Genomic DNA, 24,489 nt, shown 5'->3' with positions numbered 1-24,489 from the left:
AGAGGTTGTGATATTATAATCAGGCAGATTTTAGATAGAGTTTTACTTGATTAAGTGCTATGGGTATTTTAGTTATATTAGTAGCCCTGTTTTAGTTGTTGTTTTTTTTAATTTGTATCATTAGTATTTGATTTTTTTGTAATGGTCTATGGTTTTTCCCCTTTTCTTTTATTGTAAGATTAAATAATAATTATTATAACAACAATAATAATAAAGAGATTAGGGAACTCCTATCCCAGGGCAGCAGGGATGTGTAACCAGGATCCAAAAGTATGTGCCTGGACTAAGTTCCCACTGTGGAGGGGCCATGCATTGGGATGTCTAAAGGTATCACCCTGAGCTCCCTGCAGAAAGCTTGGGAGGACAATGGTGACCAAAAATTCATCGAAACAGTCTTAATACAGGACTGCTCGGCATCTTCCTTAGGAGTTGTAATAGAAGGGATTGAAGAAAATGGCTTGTACTTCACAGAATACACACCAGGAGAAAGTCAACACGCAACCTTTGGAGAGGGGGGCATGCTTGACTTTCCAGGGACAAGGCAGAGAACAAAGCTAGCTGCGCACCTCCTTGCCAGAGTTGCTGGACGGCGGTCTTGGAGTCACTTCCCTCTTACCATCTCTCCTGACCCTTTGTCCTATTTCTGTTTGCAGCAGCAGCCGAGGAGGAGGAGAGGGGAAAGCTCATTTGATATTAATAACATTGTCATCCCGATGTCTGTGGCTGCAACGACTCGTGTAGAAAAACTGCAGTACAAGGAAATCCTTACGCCAAGGTATGCACCACAAAGTTCGATGTACTTGTTTCAGATCCTGGTAGCTTTCTGATTTGGTTGCTTAGGGCCAGGTTAATCATTCTGTTAAATGAAAATACAGAATAGGACACCAGCAATGAGGAGGGGAGGAGACTCTGTGGCTTCCCAGATGTCAAAAATGTTCATGTTTAGTTTCTTACACTGGGTTTCTTCTAATATATGTTATGATTCAGGGTGACCTTGTCATATCTTAAGTAAGAAATGCAGTAGCCACATTCCCAGTTGATAGGAAATTTTCGAATGGTCGCTTGTCTGGGGGAGAGAGCCAGTATGGTGCCATGGTTAGGGTGGGATCCCCAACCTTTTTGAGCCTACAGGTACATCTGGTATGGCATGGTGGCCACAGCAACAAAATGGCTGCCACAGGAGGCGGAGCGAGCCTCAAAATGATTAGCACAGATTAACTTCAGTAACACAGTGTAGATCTTGGTGCTGTGGTGGCAGCTGCTGCCAAAGCAACATTTTAAAAAATCTGCACAGACAATCAACTCTCCAGTGGTCAGTCAGAAGCCTTGCTGGGCAAAGGCCCTACCTGGCCCCACCCACTTCCTAAAAACATTTGGTTGGTGCCAGAGAAGGTGTTGGCAGGCAGCATAGTTAGGTGTGTCAAACTAGGGTTTGGAATACCTAGATTCAAATCCCCACTCAGACATGAAGCATGTTGGGTGACCTTAGGTCAGGTCCCCTCTCTCAGATTGATCTGCCTCACAGGATTGTGAGACGAGAGGGGGAGAGCTGTGTATGCCTTGGAGGAAGGGTGTGTCAGCAGGCTGGTTCCCTAGTTCCAAGGTGCTGTGGAGGTTAGAAAGTTGATAGTTCCAGCTCTCTGGCAGGAGGAAGCCCCAAGGGGTTGCACCTGGGGTGGGGCTAGCTAGAACATGTGAAACTGGACATGTGGCAGCTGCCAGGTGTACTGAGGCCCAGATCACTCATCTTCAGCAAAAAGGAAGTGATGTAATGGTTGGCTGATGAAACTGGAAGAGGCATCATGGCAACTGAAAGCTGTATAGGCCACATGGGATAGTGGAGATCCAGCATGGAGTCAGCATAAACTGCTGTCTCAAAGGCATTCGCGGAATCTCTGTTTACACAGGCCTCAGGAAAACCCTATTCTGGGAAATGGGCAGCTTGCCAGAGGGAGTCCTTGTGTGGGAAAACACTTGGAGAACCTAAGAGCCCCTTCCTGGAGGTCGCTACAGTACCTTGGAACCTGTAAGAGATTGATCAGGATGCCAGTGATGAAGCCTGGGAGTGCCTTCGGGACTTGGGGTGCCCAGCAGGCATTAGCTGAGGGCTGGGAGCGTGCCCTTTGAGGCTCCTTAAAAGAGGAAGAAGATCACATCTGTCCAGCAGCATCTCCAGCTAAAATAATCCCGTTATTTTGCCAACATTTTAAAATGAGTTGGGGAAGAACGTCTCTGCCTGAGACCTTGCAGAACCACTGCCAGTCAGGGCTAAATAAACAAGTCATTTGATTCTGTGTAAGGCAGCTTGCTGTGCTAATGTGGGAGCGATGGAGTGGGTGGGATGACATGACAGGTTGAGATCAGGCTGTGGAATAGATGTATAGGTCTTGGATCAGACAGATTTAAGGTGGGCCAGACAACAGGATTATTCTTGGTCTGGGTGCCCCAGAAAAATTGAGTATGTATTCATTAAAGGTTTAAGTTCATTGTCGTGGTCTCTTTGCAGTCCCACATGGGGAACTGCTCTTGTGCAGGCCTGCCATGGAATGCTTAGAAAGCTTCTTTTTTAGCCCAGCAACAAGGATTGCTCCCCCTCCCCTCCGGCAACGGTCCTTCCCGCCCTTTTGGACATGTGACGGAGGGGCAGGGAGCATCCTTCCCTCAGTTTTCTTTCTGCCGCTGCAGTTAGAGGATGCTTGGTAGCTTCGTCTGTCTTCACAGGAGTTTTTTCTCTCATGGTTTAGTCGTCTTTTTCTACAGTTTTCTGGGTTTTTTTCTGCTTGTCTTGGACCCAGGATGTCTCTTTTCAAGAAATGTAAGAGTTGCGGGACCAAGATGACTAAATCGGATGAACGTGAGGACTGCCTCATGTGCCTAAGTGAGGACCACATCCCCTCAGATTGTCGGGCGTGTGCCCTATTTACACCTAATGCCCGCAAAGATCGGGATGTGAGGCTTGAGGCTGCCCTGTGAGACGGGGTATGAACTTTCCTGACAGGATTTGGGAGCCAAAAAACTGCAGTCTCCCTCTACTATTTCTTTGCCTCCGCCTCAATCGACTAAGAGTCTCTCTTCAAGCCAAAAAGAGCGGGGTCTGAACCCCCTACGGAATCTCCTAAAAGGAGACGCATTCCTCTTCGTCATTGAGACATTCGAAAAAATCGAGCTCTAAACCTGCAAGATGGTGGGTTGTCGGCTCCATCAACCTCAAAAGGGGCATTGTCCCCCAGAGGATCATTGACCCCGAACCCTCGAGGTCGGAAGTCCCCAACCCTGGAGGGATTGGCTCCGGTGGGTTGTCCTGATACTGGACATTCGTCGGCTTTGATGCCTGTCGTGCAGCTGAGCCCAATGCATCTGGGCATTGCTGAAGTTGAGATGCTTGCTCCCGTTGCGGAGGCTCGCCCATCGATCCTGACCATGGGGTCTCCATCCCGTAGTCCGATTCTGGGGACCGCGTGTCCGGATCTCGGCTCCGTTCCCCTCGACTTTAGGATCAGAAGTGTCACCTACTTCAAGAGCGTCGTTACTCCCCTCCATTGCCTCGACGTCATGATCGAGTGTGTGATGCCCCTGCTGTCGACAAACTCAGAGCTTCATCGCCTTCCCACAGACACTTTGACCCCGAGGAACTTTATGGCAGCCAGTTCAAGACTTTTCCGAATGAGTCCTTTATGGTCTGCTATGGCCATGAAGCCGATTAAGGACCCCACTCCCCATGTGGTTACTGTCAATATGAGCTCCAGGCTTGGGGTGCCCCTGTTGTACCATTTCACGTTGGCAGAAGGCAGTGACCTCCACAGCCTCTATGCCACCGACGCGCTCAGCCTCAATCCACAACTCACAGTTGGAATCGGACCCAACCTCCCCCACGGAGGATGCTAGAGCGTATTCTGAGATGCTTAACCGTCTCAGTAAGCCACTTGGGCTCGAGGTGGTTCCCTCAGATCCGATCCGCGATGACCCCATTATAGGAATCCTTTTCTCAACTGGCACTTGCTCAGTTGATTCCCGTGGGTCAAGGGCATTCGCCAAATAGCTGATGCCTTGTGGGCAAAACCTGCTTCTAATGTCCCTCTGTACAAAATCAAGCAGGATGAGGCACGTTTCTGTACCAGCATCCCGCCCCTAACTCCATTGTCACCAGAGTCCTTGCCTCTAAGGGCCAGGGGACCAGTAATTCTGCCCCCCCCTCGATAAAGAGGGATGGAAATTGGATGTCATAGGCAGAAAACAATTATTCTGCTGGGGCTTTAGGTTTTAGAGTTTTCCATCTTCTCGGCTCTCATGGGCTGATATCAAATGTCCCGATGGGACAATGTGGCAAGCTGTTTGGCCTCCCTGCCCGAGGATAAGGAGGAGAATGGTAAGAGTCTCATTTTGGAAGGTTCCAAGTTAGGTAAATACCAAAGTTCTCCAGCCCACCACGTGGCAGAGGCCACAAGTAGCACAATGGCAATTCTTGGCTGCGCTCCTCCAACCTCTCCAGTGAGGCCAAGGCATCCGTAGAGGACATGCCCTTCGATAGGAAGTCCTTGTTTAATGACAATACGGATGAGGGGTTTGATAGCATCCTTAAGGATAGGATCATTGCAAAGGCCATTGGCATTACCCTACCTACACCTCCCACCTCTTTCAAACAGAGGTTTCCTTATAGACAGCAAAACAGCCAGGCTAGGCCTGGCCGTTTCCAATCTTATTAATTCCCCCATCAGAGTCAATCCAAGCCCTTCTACCCTCAGCAGCAGGCTAAGTGGTACCAGCCTATACAGAGGGGGGGCAAGAAGGGAGGTAGATCTCCCGATGGTTCCTCCTACCCAAAAAAAAACAAACCTACAGCATGTCTGACCCTCCTGTCTGTATCTGCTAATGTCGCGTTTTTTGATAGATGGAAATTGTTTGCTGTTAACTGGTGTTCTATTTCTAGGGATAGTTGAAATTTTACACTGTCCCTCCATGAGGCTCTCCTCTCAGGGACCCATTCCTCCACACTTGTGTGAGGAAGTATGCTCCCTCCTCGAAAAGGGTGCCATTGTGAAAATGCCCCCTTCAGAAGTCCACCATGGTTTTTACTCCCACTACTTCCTGGTGGACAAGAAAGATGGAGGAAAGAGGCCCATCATGGACCTGAGGACTTTGAATAAGTACATAAGAACATGCTCATTTTCGTATGTTAGCCATTGCGGAGATTCTCCCCTCCTCCAGCCTAACTCACGGTTCACAGACCTTGATCTCAAGGATGCTTACTTCCATTTTTCTATACACCCTCACTGCAGGAAATTTCTCAAGTTTTTCCTGTAATAATCAACACTTCCAATACACTGTTTTGCCCCTTGGTCTTCTACAGTACCACGGGCCTTTTCAAAATGTGTTTCTGAGGTGGTTGCCTATCTGACACTGCAAGGGTGCACAATTTGCCCCTGTCTGGGCGGCTGGCTTCCAGTAGGGGATTCCTCCCGTACACTGGCCAACCAGGTGACGTCGGTTCGCAGGGTTCTCCAACAGTTTATTGAATTCATTGGGTCTGTGCTAGGTTCTACACTGGGTATGGCCTTTCTTCCCCAGTCTACAGCCACAGCCATCACTCGCTTGGCATCTCACTTTATCGTATGTAGGTGCCAATCAGCGGTTAGGGTACAGAAACTGCTGGGACCGATGGCCTTTACCACGGCAGTGGTGCCACTGGATAGACTCCATCTTAGACCCCTGCAGAACTAGTTCATTCATAACTTTAAAATCAATATGGAGCCTCGATGGCAGATGTTCTCCATCCCCCACAGGGTCACAGCATCCCTGCGACTATGGTTTGATGTGGGCAACCTGCTTAAAGGAGTTCAGTTCGGAATATCCTCCCACGATTTCCAACTGTTCACTGATGCCTCCCTTGGGGGTGGGGGGCGCATTGTCAACACCTACCTGTGAAAGAGAGGTGGTCTGCAGCAGAGTCCAGGATGCATGTAAATGTGTTGGGACTCAGAGCGGTTAAATATGCTTTTGCTTCCTTTTCAGAACTTTTTGCGGGCTCCACCATCATGGTGGCCACCGGCAATGCGGCCACAGAGAGGCACTGGTTCCATGGCCCTATGCCAAGAGGCCGTGTAAGTTTGAGAATGGGCTATCGCCACAATGTATCCCTTATTGCCATGCACATTGCAGGTGTATCTAACATAGCTGCAGATGCTTTCAGCCACGATGCCTCTCTGCAGCATGTGTAGCCCATACAGGACAAGTATCTCGTCCCTCTGTTTACCCTGCAGCATACCCTGGGGATAGATTTGTTTGCCACGTCCCTCAACCCCAAACGCCTGGCTTTTCTGTTCCAGGGCAGCAGTGGACCCTCAGTCCATATCAACTAAGAGTAAACTTTCAGTTATTGCCCAATTTTATTTTAGAAATGGAAACCAATTTGTCCCTGTGGCCATAAGAATTTTCCAGACCACACTAATTCCGCATCTATTGTATGGAGCCCCAGTGTGGATCCAGGCCTTTAACAAGGAGGTGGAAGGGATTAATATGTCGTTTCTTCGGCATATACTTGGAATACCCAACTCCGTTGGTTATCACACACTTTGTGCGGAGCTAGGCCTCCATTCTATTGAAAGCAGAGCCTGGATATCAACTATCAAGTTCTGGCTGCGCATACATTTCAGTGCCCCCTCAAACAGCCTTATAGCAGTTTGGTCGCTGACCCATATATATCCAAATGGTCTGAATTTATTCAAAAGAAAATCAAGACCTTAGGCATTGATATTGAGGGACTGGCTAATTCCGAGGATGCATATATCCTCCGGACGATCTCAGGGCAAATTAGGGATATTGATTTGCAGAATATATTTGCAGGAGCAAACAAGATCTGCTCCCCTACATATTTTGGCCTTTTCAAAAAAACTCAATGGCCGATTATTTTTCCAGCCTAACTCACCCATTCCAGTGCAGGGCCTTCATGCTAGCTAGATTAAATATATTCCCATCTGCTGTAGTTTCTGGCAGATACAGGGGCATACCCTGGAATAAAAGAATTTGTACCTGCCAGATGGCAAAACCAGAATCAGTTGAACATATTCTTCTGCATTGTCCCCTGTACCATAATTATCGTCTAGAATTAATAAATCCCCATATTACACCTTCAGAAAATACAACGCATGATATCATTAAATTTTTACTTGAGGACAAGTTTGCTGCTGTCACTGAACATGTGGCAGAGTTTCTGATGGCTGTCATCAAAACAAAACAAAAGAGTAACGATTAAGTAAATGGTATAAAATTAACCTAGGTTGGTTCTTGTAGGTTATCCGGGCTGTGTGACCGTGGTCTTGGTATTTTCTTTCCTGACGTTTCGCCAGCAGCTGTGGCAGGCATCTTCAGAGGAGTAACACTGAAGGACAGGTACTGGCAAAACGTCAGTAAAGAAAATACCAAGACCACGGTCACACAGCCCGGATAACCTACAAGAACCAATGAACTCTGACCGTGAAAGCCTTCGACAATATTTTAACCTAGGTTATTTGAAAGCATGGGGCTCCATCATCAGATAGAGTGCCGGGGTCTATTGTAGCTCATAGTCACCTGTTGGATATAAGTATTGTTATGTTTGTAGGATGGAGTGTTTATTATATATCTTTGTACCATTGTTAGTTTATATCAGTGTCCTTTCTATGCCAATAAAGGTGTCTGAATCTCCATAGGGGACACCTTCCAGGTCCAGTGGGGAAACGGGCTGGGGTACGTTTTTCCCTTGTTCCCTCTACTAGGACGGACCACTGCAAAGATCCTCCAGGATCGGACTTCCATCATTTTGATTGCCCTGTATTGGCCCAAGTGCCCTTGGTTTCCTCCTTCTAGGGAAACTGGCCAGGAGGATGTTTCTCTACCTCCCCATGCAGGAGGACCTACTGTTGGTGGGCAGCGTTTGTCACCACAACGTGCCCTCCCTCCAGCTGACTGTGTGGCTCATCCTGCAATAGAGCAATGGTCAGATAGGGTTGCGGATGCCCCGTTATCTTCCTCAGACGGTCCTATAACTCCAAGTGGACTTGTTTCTTTCACTTGGTGGCTGCTGGTCCGGGCAGCTGCTCTTTGGCCAAGGTTTTCGATTACCTTTTGTTCCTCAAGGACTCGGACCTGTCCAACACTTCCATAAAGGTTCACTTGGCGGCCATCTCTGCCTTCCATGTCGGCATTGGCTCTGGCTCACTTTTTTCTCACCCACAGTGTTAGAAGTTCCTTAAGGGTTTAGATAACATCTATCTCTTGTCATGCCACCTGTGGCTCAATGGAGCCTCTCCCTGGTTTTGGCCCAGCTCATGCAGAAGCCTTTTGAGCCTATGTCCTTTGCACCTTCTGGTTTACAAAACGGCCTTCTTAGTGGCCATTACATCAGCCCGGCGGATCAGGGTCTTAAGGGCACTCCGTCTCGACACCCCCTTCACTATATTTCATAGGGATAGGGTAGTCCTGAGGCCCAGTATGGAGCTCCTGCCCAAGATTGTCTCTGGTTTCCACCTGTCCCAGGACATTGTTTTGCCTGTGCTTTATTCCGATCCTCAATCTCAAGGTTCCTGCACATATTGGATGTCAGGAGGGCATTACTGTTTTTATTTAGACCGCTCATGCCAGTTTAGACAAGATACATTTTATTTATTTGCTTTGTGGGTGCAAACAAGGGCAAGGTTGTCACCACTCAGACACTGTCCCGGTGGGTAGTCTCTGCTATTAAGAGCCTACTCAGAGACTGGTAGGTCCTGTCCACTTCCAGTCCATGCCCATTCTACTAGGGCCCATGCCTTTTGGCGGCCTTTGTCTCCCATGTGGATCTCCTGGATGTCTGCTGTGCTGCGACGTGGTCCACACCTTCGACCTTCATCTGACACTACCTGATGGATGCCGACTCGGGAGCAGATGCTGCTGTGGGGAAAGGGGTGTTGAGCTCTATCCTCCAGTGATCAGCCTTCACAGCCACCGCCACAGTGTGTGAGTGTGCTAATCTCCCATGTGGGACTGCAAAGAGGCCACGATGATGAAAACAGAGTTGCACTTACCTGTAACAGTTGTTCATCGAGTGGTCCTCTTTGCAGGCACGCATCCCTCCCTCCTTCCCCGCTGTGGGCTGACTCACTGCCTAGTGGGAGTGGGTACCGCGGCGGCAGAACAAGAACTGCCTCTCCATCACGTGTCCAAAAGGGTGGGAAGGACCGTTGCCGGAGGGGAGGGGGAGCGATCCTTGTTGCTGGGCTAAAAAAGAAGCTTTCTAAGTGTTTTGCGGCAGGCCGGCACAAGCGCAGTTCCCCATGTGGGCCTGGAAAGAGGACCACTCGATGAACAACAGTTACTGGTAAGTGGCTTACAGCAGAATTAAGTACTACAGTAAAGCCTGGTCACTAAATTACAGAGTATCAGATATGACCACCTCAGGGAATTTAACGAATTTAACTAAAGCCAGAAGAATCTTAGCTATAAGAATGAAACAGTGAAGTTTCCATCTGGCACCTGAATACTTGTAATGGAGGTATCAGGTGAAACTCATAGAGAAGAAGAAAAGTTGGCTTTTAGACCCCGCTTTTCTCTACTTTAAGGAGTCTCAAACCAGCTTACAATCACCTTCTCTTCCTCTCTCCACAACAGACACCTTGTGAGGTAGGTGGGGCTAAGAAAGTTCAGAGAGAACTGTGACTAGCCCAAGGTCAACCAGCATTGTGTGAAGGAGTGGGGAAACAAACCCGGTTCTCTAGATTAGAATGCTCTTAACCACTGCGCCACACTGGCTGTTCCAGTGGTGTGGGCCATTACTGAAAAGGCCCTGTTCCTAGTCAGCACCAGCCTTGTCTCCCTTGATGGGTACTTGGAAAAGGACCCTTTTATATTTCCCTCGATAGTAGAAGATGCCAGCACATGGGCAAGATTATGCAGACAGGGTGGGAAACGTGTGACTGGAAACCAGGGTTGACTCTGTACAACAAGTGAAAGTCAATATGACATAATAGAGGGTTCAAGTTCTTCCTCCTTGGGTACTGGATGGCATTAAACAAATCATTGTCTAAACCTAACCAACCTCAAGGTACAAATAGTGTTTAATGCGTATAACCAGAGGCCATTACAGTCAAACCCAGAGAGCATGAAACATAAGTCATAAGTCAGGAGCCAGCATGGTGTAGTGGTTAAGAGCGGTGATCTGGAGAACCGGGTTGGATTCCCCACTCCTCCACATGAGCGGCGGAGGCTTATCTGGTGAATTGGATTTGTTTCCCCACTCCTCCACATGAAGCCAGCTGAGTGACCTTGGGCTAGTCACACTCACTCAGCCTCACCTACCTCACAGGGTGTCTGTTGTGGGGAGGGGAAGGGAAGGTGATTGTAAGTCACTTTGATTTTTCCTTAAGTGGTAGAGAAAGTCGGCATATAAAAACCAACTCTTCTTCTAATGAAGCTAAAATAACCAAATCTAAAAATACTCATCAGAACATTTCACCTTCACATCCTGCTTTCTCTCATATTTTCTTAGGCGCCAACTTAACCAACCTCATCGGATTGTTGTGGGGATATCACCGTGCATTGCGCATAATGCTCCTTGGAGGAGGGGCAGAATAAAAGAGTGATAAATATTTCTCCCTCAAACCAGGGAGCTGTTTAGTTTGGACTTTCCTGCAAGCAGTGTGTTTTTTACTTGATTGTTCCTGCTGTAGTTGGTGTTCAGACGCTGCCTCTCACTTTTTATTTGCTGGTCTGTGTTGCAGCTGGCGTGTTGTGGATGTTGGTGCTGTGAAGGTGACCCCAGATGAAGACAATGAAGAGGTAACAATAACAATGGTTTTCCTTGCTGGTGGTGGTGGGAAGTGCCGTCAAGTCGCAGCCGACTTACAGTGACCCCCATAGGGATTTTCAAGGCAAGAGATGCTGAAGAGAGGTGGTTTGCCATTGCCTGCCTCTGCATAGCAATCCTGTCCTTCCTTTGATGGTCTCCTGTCCAAGTTCTAACCAGAGCTGAGAGTCTTCTGAAAGCAAAAGACATTCCTTTCTTCTCTGCCCAGTTTAGGAAAGCTTCATCATTGGTGAATGGCATCCTAAAGTGATCACATAATCTACCCAAACTTCTCCTCCTGCCTTCAGGGGGGAAAAATCTTTGCTTGGGCAGTTTAATGCTGAATGTGTACTGGAAGACAACTCCTCAGCCAGATTGGTTCTGGAGAGGGTGGTAGTAGTTGCAGGCTAAGACAACTTCTCTTTTAACAGAGCTGTACATAACCTTTGCTGTCTTTTTGAAAAACATATTCCAAGAGCTGGGGCAGATTTGGCCAGACGTGCAGCCACTGGCTTTGTCCAGCTTAGTGAAGACCCCAGTGCTGGACCTGGTCCGGTGTGTCCGGATTCAGGGGAGCAGCAGAGTCCTCTCGCAGCTTAAATTTACATACGCAGCGGACCTCAGCTTCCGGAGGGAACATAAGAAAGGCCCTGCTGGATCAGACCAAGGCCCATCAAGTCCAGCAATCTGTTCACGCAGTGGCAACCAGGTGCCTCTAGGACAGTGATGGCGAACCTTTTAGAGACCGAGTGCCCAAACTGCAACCCAAAACCCATTTATTCATCGCAAAGTGTCAACATGGCAATTTAACCTGAATACATCTGCAGTCTGGAAATGAGCTGTAATTCCAGGGGGGGTCACCAGGTCCCACCTGGAGGCTGGCATCCCTACTCTCGGGTGCTCAGACCCCGAAAACGTTGCAGGTCTAGAAGGGGACCCCAGGCTTGGATCTGCCTATCCAACTGCAGGTCAGCACAGCTCCCGGGAGGCTGGCAACCCTTGGCGCCACCCCGCGCAGCCGCCTGCCCGCCGTCCCTGTTCCCTCGCCCGAGGTGAGGGGGACATCAGAGGGGCTCACCCTAGCCCCGCCATCTAATCCTCATTAAAGCACCATTACACGCCGGAGCCGGGTGGCTGCGGCGGGGCTAATCCCATTAGGCAGCCTGATAACGCCGACGGCTCCCGGCACAGCTCCGCTCCAGCTGCGGCGGGCCCATTGTCCGACCCTCGGCTGCCACCGCCCGGGGGGCCCCTAATCCCTCATGTGATGGCCGGGGGGGCTGCATGCGGCAGTCAAGCCAGCACGCTCCACTCGTGTGCCCTAACGAACTCAGGCGAACTCTGTGCTGGGGCGACGGCGCGCATTCCCACAGAGAGGGCTCTGAGTGCCCCCTCCGGCACGCATGCGATAGGTTCGCCACCACTGCTCTAGAAAGCCACAAACAAAACGACTGCAGCAGCACCATCCTGCCTGTGTTCCACAGCACCTAATATAATAGGCATGCTCCTCTGATACTAGAGAGAATAGGTATGCAGCATGACTAGTATCCATTCTAACTAATAGCCATGAATACCCCTTTCCTCCATGAATATGTCCACTCCCCTCTTAAAGCCTTCCAAGCTTGCATCCATCACCACATCCTGGGGCAGGGAGTTCCACAATTTAACTATGCGTTGTGTGAAAAAATACTTCCTTGTATCTGTTTTGAATCTCTCACCCTCCAGCTTCAGCAGATGACCCCGCGTTCTAGTATTGTGGGAGAGGGAGAAAAACATCTCCCTGTCCACTCTCTCCAAACCATGCATAATTTTATAGACCTCTATCATGTCTCCCCTTAGCTACCTTCTTTCCAGGCTAAACAGCCCTAAGCATCTTAACCGCTCCCCATAGGACAGTTGCTCCAGTCCCCTAATCATTCTGGTTGCTCTTCTCTGCACCTTCTCAAGCTCTGTAATATCCTTTTTTAGGTGTGGTGACCAGAACTGTACACAGTATTCCAAGTGTGGTCTCACCATAGATTTGTACAAGGGCAGTATGATATCAGCAGTTTTATTCTCTATTCCTCGTCTAATTATGGCCAGAATGGAAGAGGAGAGCTCTTCCTCAGAAGGATGAGTCGCTTTGTATTGTTTGTAGTCTTTATTATGGGGCGGGGAGCACCCTATTCTCGAATCTACTGTTCACAAATATAATTCACATAGATGAGCATCATGAAATAACATTCACAAAATCATGATGTATGTATGCCAAAATATAATATAGCCAACCAATACATACAAGAATCATACAATAAACACATACACTAATATCAACTATGATCTTAAATAACTATCTGCTATACAATGAAAATCCTAAAGGTGCAGAACAATTCCGCATAAAGTCAGCTCAGTGTAGCTGTAGTGACTTGAATTCACCAGAACTCAGTCCGTAGACAAATACCGTGTTTCCCCGAAAATAAGACATACTCATAAAATAAGCCGTAGCAGCATTTCTAAGCATTTGCTTAATATAAGCCATACCCCGAAAATAAGGCACCCCGGGGCTGGTGTGGAGAAGACCAGGAGGAGCCCAGCTGAGCAGATGCAGTCTCCCGTGGCCACTTCAAAGGCCCGGCAACCAGCGCGCCCGGGCCTCTGGGGGCGGGACCGGAAGGGGGTGGTAAGGGGAGAATGGGAGCCGAGAGGGAGGACAGTTCTGATTCCCTCGGAATAAGACATCCCCTGAAAATAAGCCATAGTGTGTCTTCTTGAGGAAAAATAAATATAAGACAGTGTCTTATTTTCGGGGAAACACGGGAGCTCAATCACAAGCATGAGCAAAAGACTCCAGACGAAATACGGTCCTCTAGAGGCAATCTTACCTTTTCGTAGTCATACTTCATCAGTTTCCTTTGCCCTATGGTATAAGTTCCTCCTCTCCTATTATAATGTAGCATGCAGCTTACATAGCCAGAGTAATATGTTGCCAAATTCAAACCAGATACCCACTTCCAACTGGAATCTGCTGTTCACCATTGAGTTTTTCTTGTGAATGCACCTCCCAGGTGATCGGATTGAATCTGAGTGTGGGAGACAATTAAATAAAAAAGATGCAGGGATGTGAAATATTAAATGTGTGCTGGTTAATGTTTAAAGGATAAAAAGCTTTAGACCGAGGTGTCAAACATACGGCCCGGGTGTGTGTGTGGCTTCGGCTCCTTGAGAGCTCTTATCTGGCCCAAGAGACAGCCACCCACCTCCCATTCCGGGGGGTGAATGATCAAAGACTGTTAAATAAAAGAAAATACTGTAAGAGTGTTATTGTTTTAAGCATTTTTGTATTTTAAGTTAAAAATCATTAATTGGCCTTGCCTGTGTCTTCTATAAAGTTTGTATCTCCGGTACGTGGCATTAAATTTTATGGTACATGTGGCCCAGCCTGACCAAGTGGCATTTATGTCATATCCAGCCCTTGTAACAATTAAGTTCGACACCCCTGCTTTAGACGTTTAAATGGGTTACTTTTTTGAAATGTAATTTAAATCTCTAGAGCTAAGTGTTCTTTGCTATAAGAATCTGATCATATGAAGGATGTATTACATAAACTTCCATCAGGCCTGTATGACTATTGTTGTTTTAAACAATGTGGTGCCTTTTTTCAAGTCACCAATGATTGTACAATGACTAAACTGAGGCTATCGTATTTTGGTCACATTATGAGAAGACAAGAGTCACTAGAAAAGACAGTCATGCTAGGAACAGTTGAGGGCAGCAGGAAAAGAGGAAGACCCAAAAAGAGATGGATTGACTCAATAAAGGAAGCCCTCAGTTTGCAAGACCTGAGCAAGGCTGTCAAAGATAGGACATTTTGGAGGACATTGATTCATAGGGTCATCATGAGTCGGAAGCGACTTGACGGCACTTAACACACACACACACACAAAATGATTGTACAAGCTTAGCTTGGGTCTTTTGAATTTTGTGTGTGTAGAGATGACTCCTGAAACAGGGTTACCTGTCCAGTTTTGTCCTGGACAGTCCAGTATTTTCACTGACCTGAGAAAATACCGAACATATAAATGTCTGGTGTTTTCTAATTTCTGTCTAGTTGCGGTCTGCATACTGGTACATTTGATTGTCCCAACGATGCATCAATGAGCTCCCTTGCCTGCTAAGAAGAGCTTGAGCGGCTCTCCTGCGCAGCCCGTCGCTTTGTAGCAGGAAGGGAAAGGAGCGTGGAAGAGGGGTGGGCTTGAGAGTGCCACTTGGAGACAAGCTGGGCTGGCAAGTACAGAAACAGTTCAGGAGAAACCTTTTTTTAAAATCCCAATTTCCTCAAGTTTCTAGCCCCTAGATTTTAAAAATATGTAGGCAAGTTATTCAGGAGACTCACTTGTAGAGAGGACCATCAGTATTTGGCAAAGCTGTACACTTTCTTCTCCCTGTGCCTCTCACTCTACATGTCATCTTACGCTACCCAGCTCTGGGCCAATTTTTTTTCACAATCCCTATGCATTAAAATGTTTAGAAAGAAGCAGGCAAATGAATTAACATGCAATATAAGCAAATGTGTTACAAATGCTGCGGTTTGTGTAAACATATTGTGTGTGCGGAATTTGGCTTCCTTGGCTCAAGGTATGTTTAAATTGCCAGATAAATGAATAACAGCCATATCTGACATATGATTTGTAGAATGAATGGGCATTCAAAGGTGCATATAAGAACAAGCCCTTTTAATCCAGATTAATCAGTAAGGATATTACATCTCCCTGGCTTTCATGATGAGAACAGTCACTAATAAAGTCAATACCTGTGTGCTTTGGATTGCTTGTTACTTTTAACAGCTCTCCACTGGCAAAGGGGAATGAATTTTAAGTAGGCGTCGCACATCACCCCCATAAAAATTGATCCTACTGCAAGCAATGAGAGGATTGCTTCGTAGTCAAGCTGTTCAATGTTTTTTGAGTTTATGGTATAGATTTTGTATTGGGTGACTTAACCCTAATCCCTATTCACTTGCCTAAGCATGCAGCTGTGGAGATTACTGCCCAAGCTATCCCTCCCAGGAATGAAGGGTTACTGCAGGGGGTCCTCAACCTTTTTGAGCCTGTGGGCACCTTTGGAATTCTGATGCGGGCAGTGGGCACATTTCCAGAATGGCTGTCGCAGGAGGCGAAGCCAACCACAAAACATCAGGGTGTAAGGTTATATGTAACTCTAATAGTAACTCTTCAGGCAGAAGCTCTGTTTAACAGGATGCCTTTTTATCTGCTCAGCCAATCAGAAGCCCAGCTAGGCAACAGCCCTTCCTAGCCCTGCCCACTTTCTGAAAGCATTTCGGAGGCACCAGGAAAGGTGGCGATGGGCACCACATTGAGGACCCCTGGGTTAGTGGTGCAACCTCTGCTGTCCTTGATTCTGAAAGCATCTTCATGAGGTGTCTTGTAGTGTGTTTGTGGCATGCTGTGAGTCACTGAATGTGCCCCCCAGGGTTAACCTCCATGTAATTGCTCTTCCAGATAGAGGACCTGTCAGATACAGCCTTTGCCATTCTCCATGCCAAGTGTGAGGAGATGGAACGGGCAAGGTGGCTGTGGAGCACAAGTATGCCACCTCAGCGGCGGGGAAGCAGGTAAGACCGGCAGCTGTTTCAGCGCCGTAGCACACTCAAGTCCAAATTTTCTGGTGGTTGCTCAGTCCTGAGGAAGACATTAGTTGCGCTGATGCCTCCTGACCAACATGAAGTCATGAAGGAGGCCCCTCTGGAAGCAAAAACCTAATGCTGGGCTGGCAAGAGAGGAGGTGCCTTCGGGAACTGCCGTTGGTCCTGTGTGTGGCTGCCAGTTTGTTGTTGTTATTATTTTTCAAATTTCTAACCCGCCCTCCCCAGCCAAGGTCAAGCTCAGAGTGGGTAACAATATTAAAACTACAAATATAATAACAGAAAAATTAAAACCATAAAATAACATCCTAATTTTAAAAATATTTTTACGTTTTATTGAAATATGCAAGAGTATTACAGACTATGTCAAAATATACAAAAACCTAAATACCACATAGAAAGAAAAGAAAGAGAAATATAAAACAATACAGAACTTTTTAAAAAAGAGACCGGCTTCCAACTTCCTAAAATTATTAAAAGGTGGTTGCCATATAATATGGTGCCTGCTACAGCAAGAGGTGCTGACACCAACTGCATTTTCACACATGCTGAATAAGGCACTTTTAATGCACTTCAACTATCGTTTTCAAGTGGATTTTGCCGTTTCACACAGTAAAATACAAAGTGCATTGAAAGTGCATTATTTTGCATATGTGAAAGTGCCCCAAGATTATTTCTGATCGCTGGCTTCAGAGAACATTTATTTCACGCCTGTTTGCAAAGAGGTGTACTGGCTCCCAAGTATTTGCTGGGTGTAATTTGAAGTATCTCTGTTGACCTTGAAAGTCCTGCATGGTTTGGTCAAGGCTTTTGTTGAGATCCTCAGGGGAGTCTCACTTCTGTGGCAGCCGGCCTCTCCGCCGTGGTCCCTTGCCCTGTTTTTGTGTGTAGGAGTGGGGAAACAATTCCAGTTCACCAGATTATCCTCCGCCGCTCATGTGGAGGAGTGGGGAATCCGACCCAGTTCTCCAGATCAGAGTCCACCACTCCAAACCACCGCTCTTAACCACTACACCACGCTGGCATATTTAATGCCATTATTAATGAAGCATTGTAGATTAAACAAAAGTCAGTTCTGCCCAAACTGTCAAAGGGCCAGAAGCACAACTTCATGGGATCATAAGCTTTGTTTTTTCTGCAGCACTTTCCCTTTATACAGCCAACTAACTTGCCTGTTTGGTGCACTATCAGTATATCTTATGGGGAAAGGTTGCTCCTCTTCTAGAACAATCCTACACGTATACAGTAAGAGAGATCTTGCTGCAGTATTCTGAAACCAGGATGTTTGTTTTTCCTAATAGCAGATTGATATGCCTCAGCATGTTGCAATGTGCCATTATGCAAACGCATGCCTGGCTTAGTTCCACCTCATTCCCAGTTCAGAGGCGGAGGCCAGAATCCATGTCCTTCCATCTGAGGTATATAGATTACATTCGGTCTAAGGCTGCTAATATTTTGGAGTGTTCCAGTTCATCAAAAATTCTGCTGGTTGTCATCTGAGATGGTCCAAGTCCTCCATAACCTCTGAATGTAGCTCTTAACTTTTCCCAGTTCATTGCGCCCCCGCCCCCCATATACACTATTTACCAGCTTTGGAAGTGAATAACCCCAGTCAACAGGGTACTCACCATCATGACATGGAATTCATTATCCTTATGATGCCTTCCCCCCTCCCCGGTGGTCCTTAAAGAATTTGTATATGTGCCCTGTCATACTCAAAAATAAAAAACAAAACAAAATCAAACAAGGTTGGAAGAGACCACAAGGGCCATCCAGTCCAACCCCCTGCCATGCAGGATCCCACAATCAAAGCGCTCCTGACAGATGGCTATCCAACCTCTGCTTAAAGACCTCCAAAGACGGGGACTACACCACCCTCTGAGGCAGCGCATTCCACCGTCGAACAACCCTCACCGTCAAAATGTTCTTCCTAATGTTTAGGTGGAATCGCTTTTCTCTTACCGGTAGTTTAAATCCATTACTCCGTTTCCTAGTCTCTGAAGCAACAAAGAACAAGCTAGTTCCCTCATCAACATGACATCCCTTCAAATATGTAAACATGGCTATCATGTCACCCCTTAACATTCTCTTCTCCAGACTAAACAAACCCAGCTCCTTAAGTCTCTCCTCATAGGGCATGGATTCCATTCTGGTCGCCCTCCTCTGGACACGCTCCAACTTGTCAACATCCTTCTTAAATTGTGGAGCCCAAAACTGGACACAGTATTCCAAGTGAGGTCTGACCAATGCAGAATACAGTGGTAGTATTACTTCCTTTGATCTGAACACAATACTATAGATGCAGCCCAGAATTACATTGGCCTTCTTAGCCGCCACATCGCACTGTTGACTCATGTTCAGTTTGTGGTCCACTAAGACTCCCAAATCTCTTTCACATGTTCTGTTGTCAAGCCAACTCTCTCCCATCCTGTACCTGTGCCTTATGTTGTTTCTGCCTAGGTGAAGTACCTTACACTTCTCCCTATTGAAATCCCATTTTATTGTTTATGGCCCAGCTCTCCAGTCTATCAAGGTCATTATGAACTCTGACCCTGTCCTCTGGGGTATTAACTATCCCTCCCAAATTGGTGTCATCAGCAAATTTAATGATCATTCCATCATCCAAGTCATTTATAAAAATGTTAAATAGCACCGATCCCAGGACAGACCCCTGTGGCACCCCACTGGTCACTCCTTTCTAGGATTAAGTTGTGCCGTCAATGAGCACCCTTTTTGTTCGGTTGGTCAACCAATTACCAATCCACCTGACAGTAGCAGTGTCCAGCCCACATTTTGCTAGCTTTGCTTCAAGAAGATCATGGGGGACTTTAACAAAGGCTTTACTGAAATCAAGGTACACTCTCCAGAGTATGTATCCTTCTGGGAGATGTTGGAGAGTGAAGGCCTCCCTTTCAAAGATTCCAACACTTCTGTGGCCAGTACTTCACAGTTCTAAAGAGAGACGGAGGTGTCTGCCCCATCCTAGATTTGAAATGGGTCAACACCTTCATCCATTTCAGGAAATTCTATGTGATTTCACTGGCAATCATCTCTCTCTTCAAGCCCACAGTTATTGGTGTGCGTCATCCAGCCTCAAAGATATTTCCATATATCAATTTGACTTCAACATCACAAATTCTTCAGTTCTGATATAGCAAAACTGTTATTATAACATTGTATGGCATTTTATGCAAAGTCTTCAGGGCTTTCCGTAGCGCCCAGGATTTCCAGGAAATGTCTGTCAGTGGGAGCTGTGTACCTCCCAATATCTTCGTGTCTCAGTCTTCTCATACATAGATGATTGGTTTGTTGCAGAAAACTTCGGTTGTACTCCCAACAAACATGAACCTTGCTTTGCTTGCTTGTAGAGATGTGCAGGCTTGGGAAAATGGAAAATCCAAGAACTTTACCTGGTTTTCCAATGGAAAAATAGGCAATTTTAGGGAGCACTGAAAAAAAACCTTTTACCATACCTGCTTCATACAGTTCATAGGAGCAGTTTTTGATTCAATCTGGGCAGCCCCCTCCCCACCCCACACACACCAGGCATCCTCGTCAGGCTGGTGTGTTGAAGGCCTGAGCAAGAAGGCACAGTCCCACCTCTCAAGGCTCTCACTTCACACTTCTTCCCAGGAGCTGGGCAGCACCTGTCTCCACTTTTTTTTAACTCTTTATTTAAAGTTTATTTTATAATAACAACAACAAAATTAAAATGCAGCAGCAGTAGGTTAAACATTGTACAGTCGAGATATGTTTCAGTACTTGGTTCCAATATATGTTCCAATATTATACATCAGTACTTTTCACAGAAATTGTACCACTTAGCAGAACTTAATAAATGCAAATCATAGTTTCGTGGGCATCATTTACTTCGTGATGCCCCCTTTCCCACATATTCTAGAAAAGGCAGCCATCTATTTAAAAAGTTTGTAGAGTAAGGTAAGTTATTTACTACTTTGAGTTGTGAAGATACCTTATCTAAAATTAAAAGGTTCCACACCTTCTCATACCACTGCCCAATAGAAGGCATCTTTACTTGTCTCCACATTTTTTAAAGCTTAACTCTAGAAGATTCCAAATTTTGCTCTTCATAGAGTCCCAGTAATGTGACTGCACAGCATACCACTTAAAGAATAACAGTAATAGGTGGGCAGACTGTTCTTATGAGCAGCTCTCATGAGTTTTCTTGATGTTCTATATAGTTATATACATCATATTAATTCCAGGTCTTACAGATCAACAGATGGACGGACAACCCCACAGATGGGGAACCCATCTACCCCACAGCCAGCCTCCCCTGAAGTTGGCAACTGCCAATCCCATTCTGACTTCTCCCTCACCCATTCTCCACGTAGTCCCATCAGCCCTGACCTGTTCTCTGGCCCGCACACCCCTCTGTCCCGGGACTCCATGCGGCATCTATCTACAGAGGACACACGATGTTCCACACCGGAATCCGGCCTTGACGAACAGGTAAGTTTAGGTCGTTTTTGGGTCCTCAGGAAGGGCTCATGAGTATTCTTGTCATTGCGGATGTTAGTGATTGATGTACCACATAGACAAAACACTTGCTTGTCATTCATTTTAGTGAACGCAATTTCCTCTTATAGACCAAGTACGCTTTTTAGGAAAGTGAATAGAAAGCAGAAAAAAGTCTCAAACATAAACGTTTCCAAGATTCCTGCAGTTGGGATGGGGACTTCCCAGAGATAAACCAACCCAGAGAGGAATCCTCAGATCAACCACAAATTTCATTGGTAGGCAGGAGGTGTCCTCAGCAAGGTTCTGGGAACCATTTTTCTGAACAACTGTGAAAATGAGGTAGTAGTTATGAAAATGAATCTCTTTGGCTGCTTAATCCATGTGTTGATGTGGGAATTTCCAGTCCCTGTTCAGCCATGAAGCTTGCTTGGTGGCCTTAGCCCAATTCACATTCTTAGAGTAAACCAACTCTTTCAATTCATTGTGCAAATAAGGCTGGATGCAGATGTGAAGAAGAAGAGTTGGTTTTTTATATACCAACTTTCTCTACCACTTAAGGAAGAATCAAACCGGCTTACAATCACCTTCCCCTCCCCACAACTAATACCCTGTGAGGTAGGTGGGGCTGAGAGAGCTCTAAGAGAGTTGTAACTACCCCAAGGTCACCCAGCTGGCTTCATGTGGAGGAGTGGGGAAACCAACCCAGTTCTCCAAATTAGTGTCTGCCGCTCATGTTGAGGAGTGGGGAATCGAACCGGGTTCTCCAGATTAGAGTCCACCAACTCAAAAAAACCGTTCTTAACCACTACACCTCGATGGCATCAGTCATGGACAGGGGAGGTGCCGTGGCTCAATGGGAAAACATCTGCTTTACATGCGGAAGGCCGCAGGTTCAATCCCTGGAGTCCACTACTCCAAGCCACTGCTCTTAGTCACTATACCATGCTGGCTCTGTGAAAGACATAACAGCAGAGGTTTTAATAGGCACCTATGTAGAAATGAGTTAAACATCAGGCAGACTCTTCTATACTGTAACAGTAAGATACAGCACACAGTACCCAGTGAAATTGTGGCATTGTTCTCACTGGAGAGTTTCAAAAAAAGCTTGAGAGCTGGATTCGCATCCAGTAACACTTCAGAGACTACCAAGATTTTTGGGGTATAAGCTTTTGAGAGTCAAAACTCCATCTCAAAAGCTTATACCCCAAAAATAATAATGTGGTTCACCAATCCACAGGGTTCAGCCCTTTCCAGGTTGTCTATGGTAAAGAGTTTGGCTCCGCTGGTCATGTTGATTTTTCTGAGGAAGAGGGGGGAGCTGACATGGATGGATGGGTACGTTCAATTCAAACAACCTGGCCATGGCTGGTTAAAAATCTAGAGCGAGCAAAACGACGTTACAAGGCTCAGGCTGACAAACATCGCTCCAGTATGGAATGCAAAGTGGGGGATCTTGTCTATCTGTCCACCAAAAATCTACGATCCACCCACCCGTGTGATAAACTCAGTGCCAAATACGTGGGTCTGTTCCCCATTTCCCGGATTATTAATCCAGTGGCTGTGGAACTCTCCTTGCCCAAGTCCCTAAGAAGGATTCATCCTGTGTTCCATGTCAGTCTTTTAAAACCATGTGTTCCTTCCCAAAAGTGGCATCCTGAACCACAACCCGAAGTGCCTGAAATGGTGGGGGGTGGGGAGGAGCATTTTGAAGTAGCTAAAATACTGGATTCTTGCATTTGCTACGGTACCCTTCAATATCTGGTCCGCTGGAAGCATTTTAGTCCCGCTCAGGATGAATGGGTGCGTGCCTGTAATGTCTCCGCCCCCCGCTTAGTACAAGAATTTCATGCAGCCTACCCTCACAAACCCACGGTGGGAGGGTGAGGGGGGTTCTTTAGGGGGGCAGAATGTCAGGAGCAAGCCAGAAGGATGGTATGCGGTTGTGGCTGCTCCCAGGTGCTGTTGTGCTGTTCTGTCCAAGGCCAATCTGTGCCCCGTGTTTAGTCTTCATAGATTCCCATACTGTGGGAATCGCCAAGTGCTCCTTCCTGCCTCTGGGAGGGGGGTTGCCTAGGTTACCAGTTATCTCCTGTTGCTTTTCCATATATGCTCTGCACCTTGCCTTTGCCCCTTACTAGTGTCCTTTTGAATATGACTTCTGAAACCTGTCGATTCTAACCAAATAAAACTGCTTTCGTGGACTTGCCATCTGCTGGAATCTGTTTATGGTTTTGCCGCAGGGCTAGAGCTCACAGGGTCTCAAAGGTGTCACTGGACTCAGATCTAGCTCTTCTGCCACAGACCAACATGGCTATCCTCTGAAAGAAAAGTCTGGGCATACGACCATTGGCATGCTGTCTTAGAAAAGTGGTTTGACTGGCTAGGCCCACCCAATCCATTCTAATGCCAAATGCTTTCCCAGTAAATGTGAGCATCAGTGTGTGCTATCTTAAGTAGGCTTAAGGTTGTGTTACCTACTATGTGTTTCATTTTGTACTTGGACATAGATAAGCAGGTGTTGGATCTGAGATGTCTGCAAATGGCTTGGGAGGGGGGGGTAGAGCATCTCCGTCTCAACCCCTCACTGACCAGCTTGTCTCTGCCTTTCAGACTGTACAGCCCTGGGAACGACGCAGTTTTCCACTGTCCTTCAACCCCAAGACAGAGTGTGAAGACCAGTCAGATCCACAGGACCGGTCATCACGCTGCACACGGCGCACATCTGGCAGCAAACCTTCCCGAGAGACAGACGGGGCACCCACCTCACCCACCCTCGCTAGCCTCAAGAGCCGGAACCCGGGGGCAGTGGCCACAATCCAGCGGCCGGCCCACAGATAGATGGACAGGAAGATGAAAGCAAAAAGCAATCCACCAAACTAACTCTTGGCATTAAAGCTTCCGAAATCTGCGTTTGATATTCAAACATCCTGCTGGGAATTTTCACAGTTTTTAGTGAATTTAAGGAGTTTAGAAACTGTTTTTTTTTCTCTTCCCCCCTTCTTTTTCTTTCAGTGTTTCCTTGTCACAGACACCTTTATCCAGTGCTCTGTGGTCTAGTGAGGAGAGCAAACCTGTTTCCCCTTCCCCATGCCTAGGTGTATACTTCTAGAACCGAGTGTGAAGCTGACTAATTGACCTTAGAATTTATTCTTGGGTGAAAGGCTGCCTTTTTTGTTTTTGGTCATTCAGTGTCTGTTCTCCTTACTTGCTACCACCACTCTGTCCTTCCTCTCCCTTAAGATTTTTGGTGGAGTGAAATTAGTGGTGAAAAGTGATGTCTGAATTCCACCTTCCTCACAAAGTGTTCCACTAGCACCAGAAAGCACTTGCCGCACAAGCTCTCTCGTCGTTTGGTTCCCAAAAGTTGTCTTCAAAAGGGATGGTTCCCCACTCATGAGCCCCAGCGAGCCCTTTCTCTCCGCAGACCTGTTTTAATCCTCTTTGCTGCTCATTGCTGCTTTTGATACCATTTGTCCATCTTAAAGAGGAACTGTTCTGTTCGTGCCGGGAAAATGTAATTTCCCTCCAGCAGCCCAGATAGAATTTCAGGCATCAGTTTTCTTCAGATACA

General features: G+C 46.8%; 1 protein-coding gene across 2 annotated transcripts in view; it reads left to right on the top strand.

The window, feature by feature from the left end:
• Nucleotides 1-24,076, top strand: part of KANSL1 (KAT8 regulatory NSL complex subunit 1) — a 181,775-nt gene extending 157,699 nt beyond the window's left edge. For both annotated transcript variants that reach the window (XM_056863920.1, XM_056863919.1), the window contains 5 exons: nucleotides 654-775; nucleotides 10,731-10,788; nucleotides 16,294-16,406; nucleotides 20,663-20,909; nucleotides 23,529-24,076. In XM_056863920.1, the coding sequence (XP_056719898.1) occupies nucleotides 654-775; nucleotides 10,731-10,788; nucleotides 16,294-16,406; nucleotides 20,663-20,909; nucleotides 23,529-23,756 (768 nt within the window). In that variant the 3' untranslated portion in view covers nucleotides 23,757-24,076. The remainder of the gene's footprint in view (nucleotides 1-653; nucleotides 776-10,730; nucleotides 10,789-16,293; nucleotides 16,407-20,662; nucleotides 20,910-23,528) is intronic.
• Nucleotides 24,077-24,489: the final 413 nt, after the last annotated feature.

This window comes from Euleptes europaea, chromosome 18 (genome assembly GCF_029931775.1).
Source record: "Euleptes europaea isolate rEulEur1 chromosome 18, rEulEur1.hap1, whole genome shotgun sequence".
Classification (NCBI taxonomy): domain Eukaryota; kingdom Metazoa; phylum Chordata; class Lepidosauria; order Squamata; family Sphaerodactylidae; genus Euleptes; species Euleptes europaea.
Note: the sequence above shows the minus strand (reverse complement) of the source record. Positions and strands in the feature narration are given on the sequence as shown.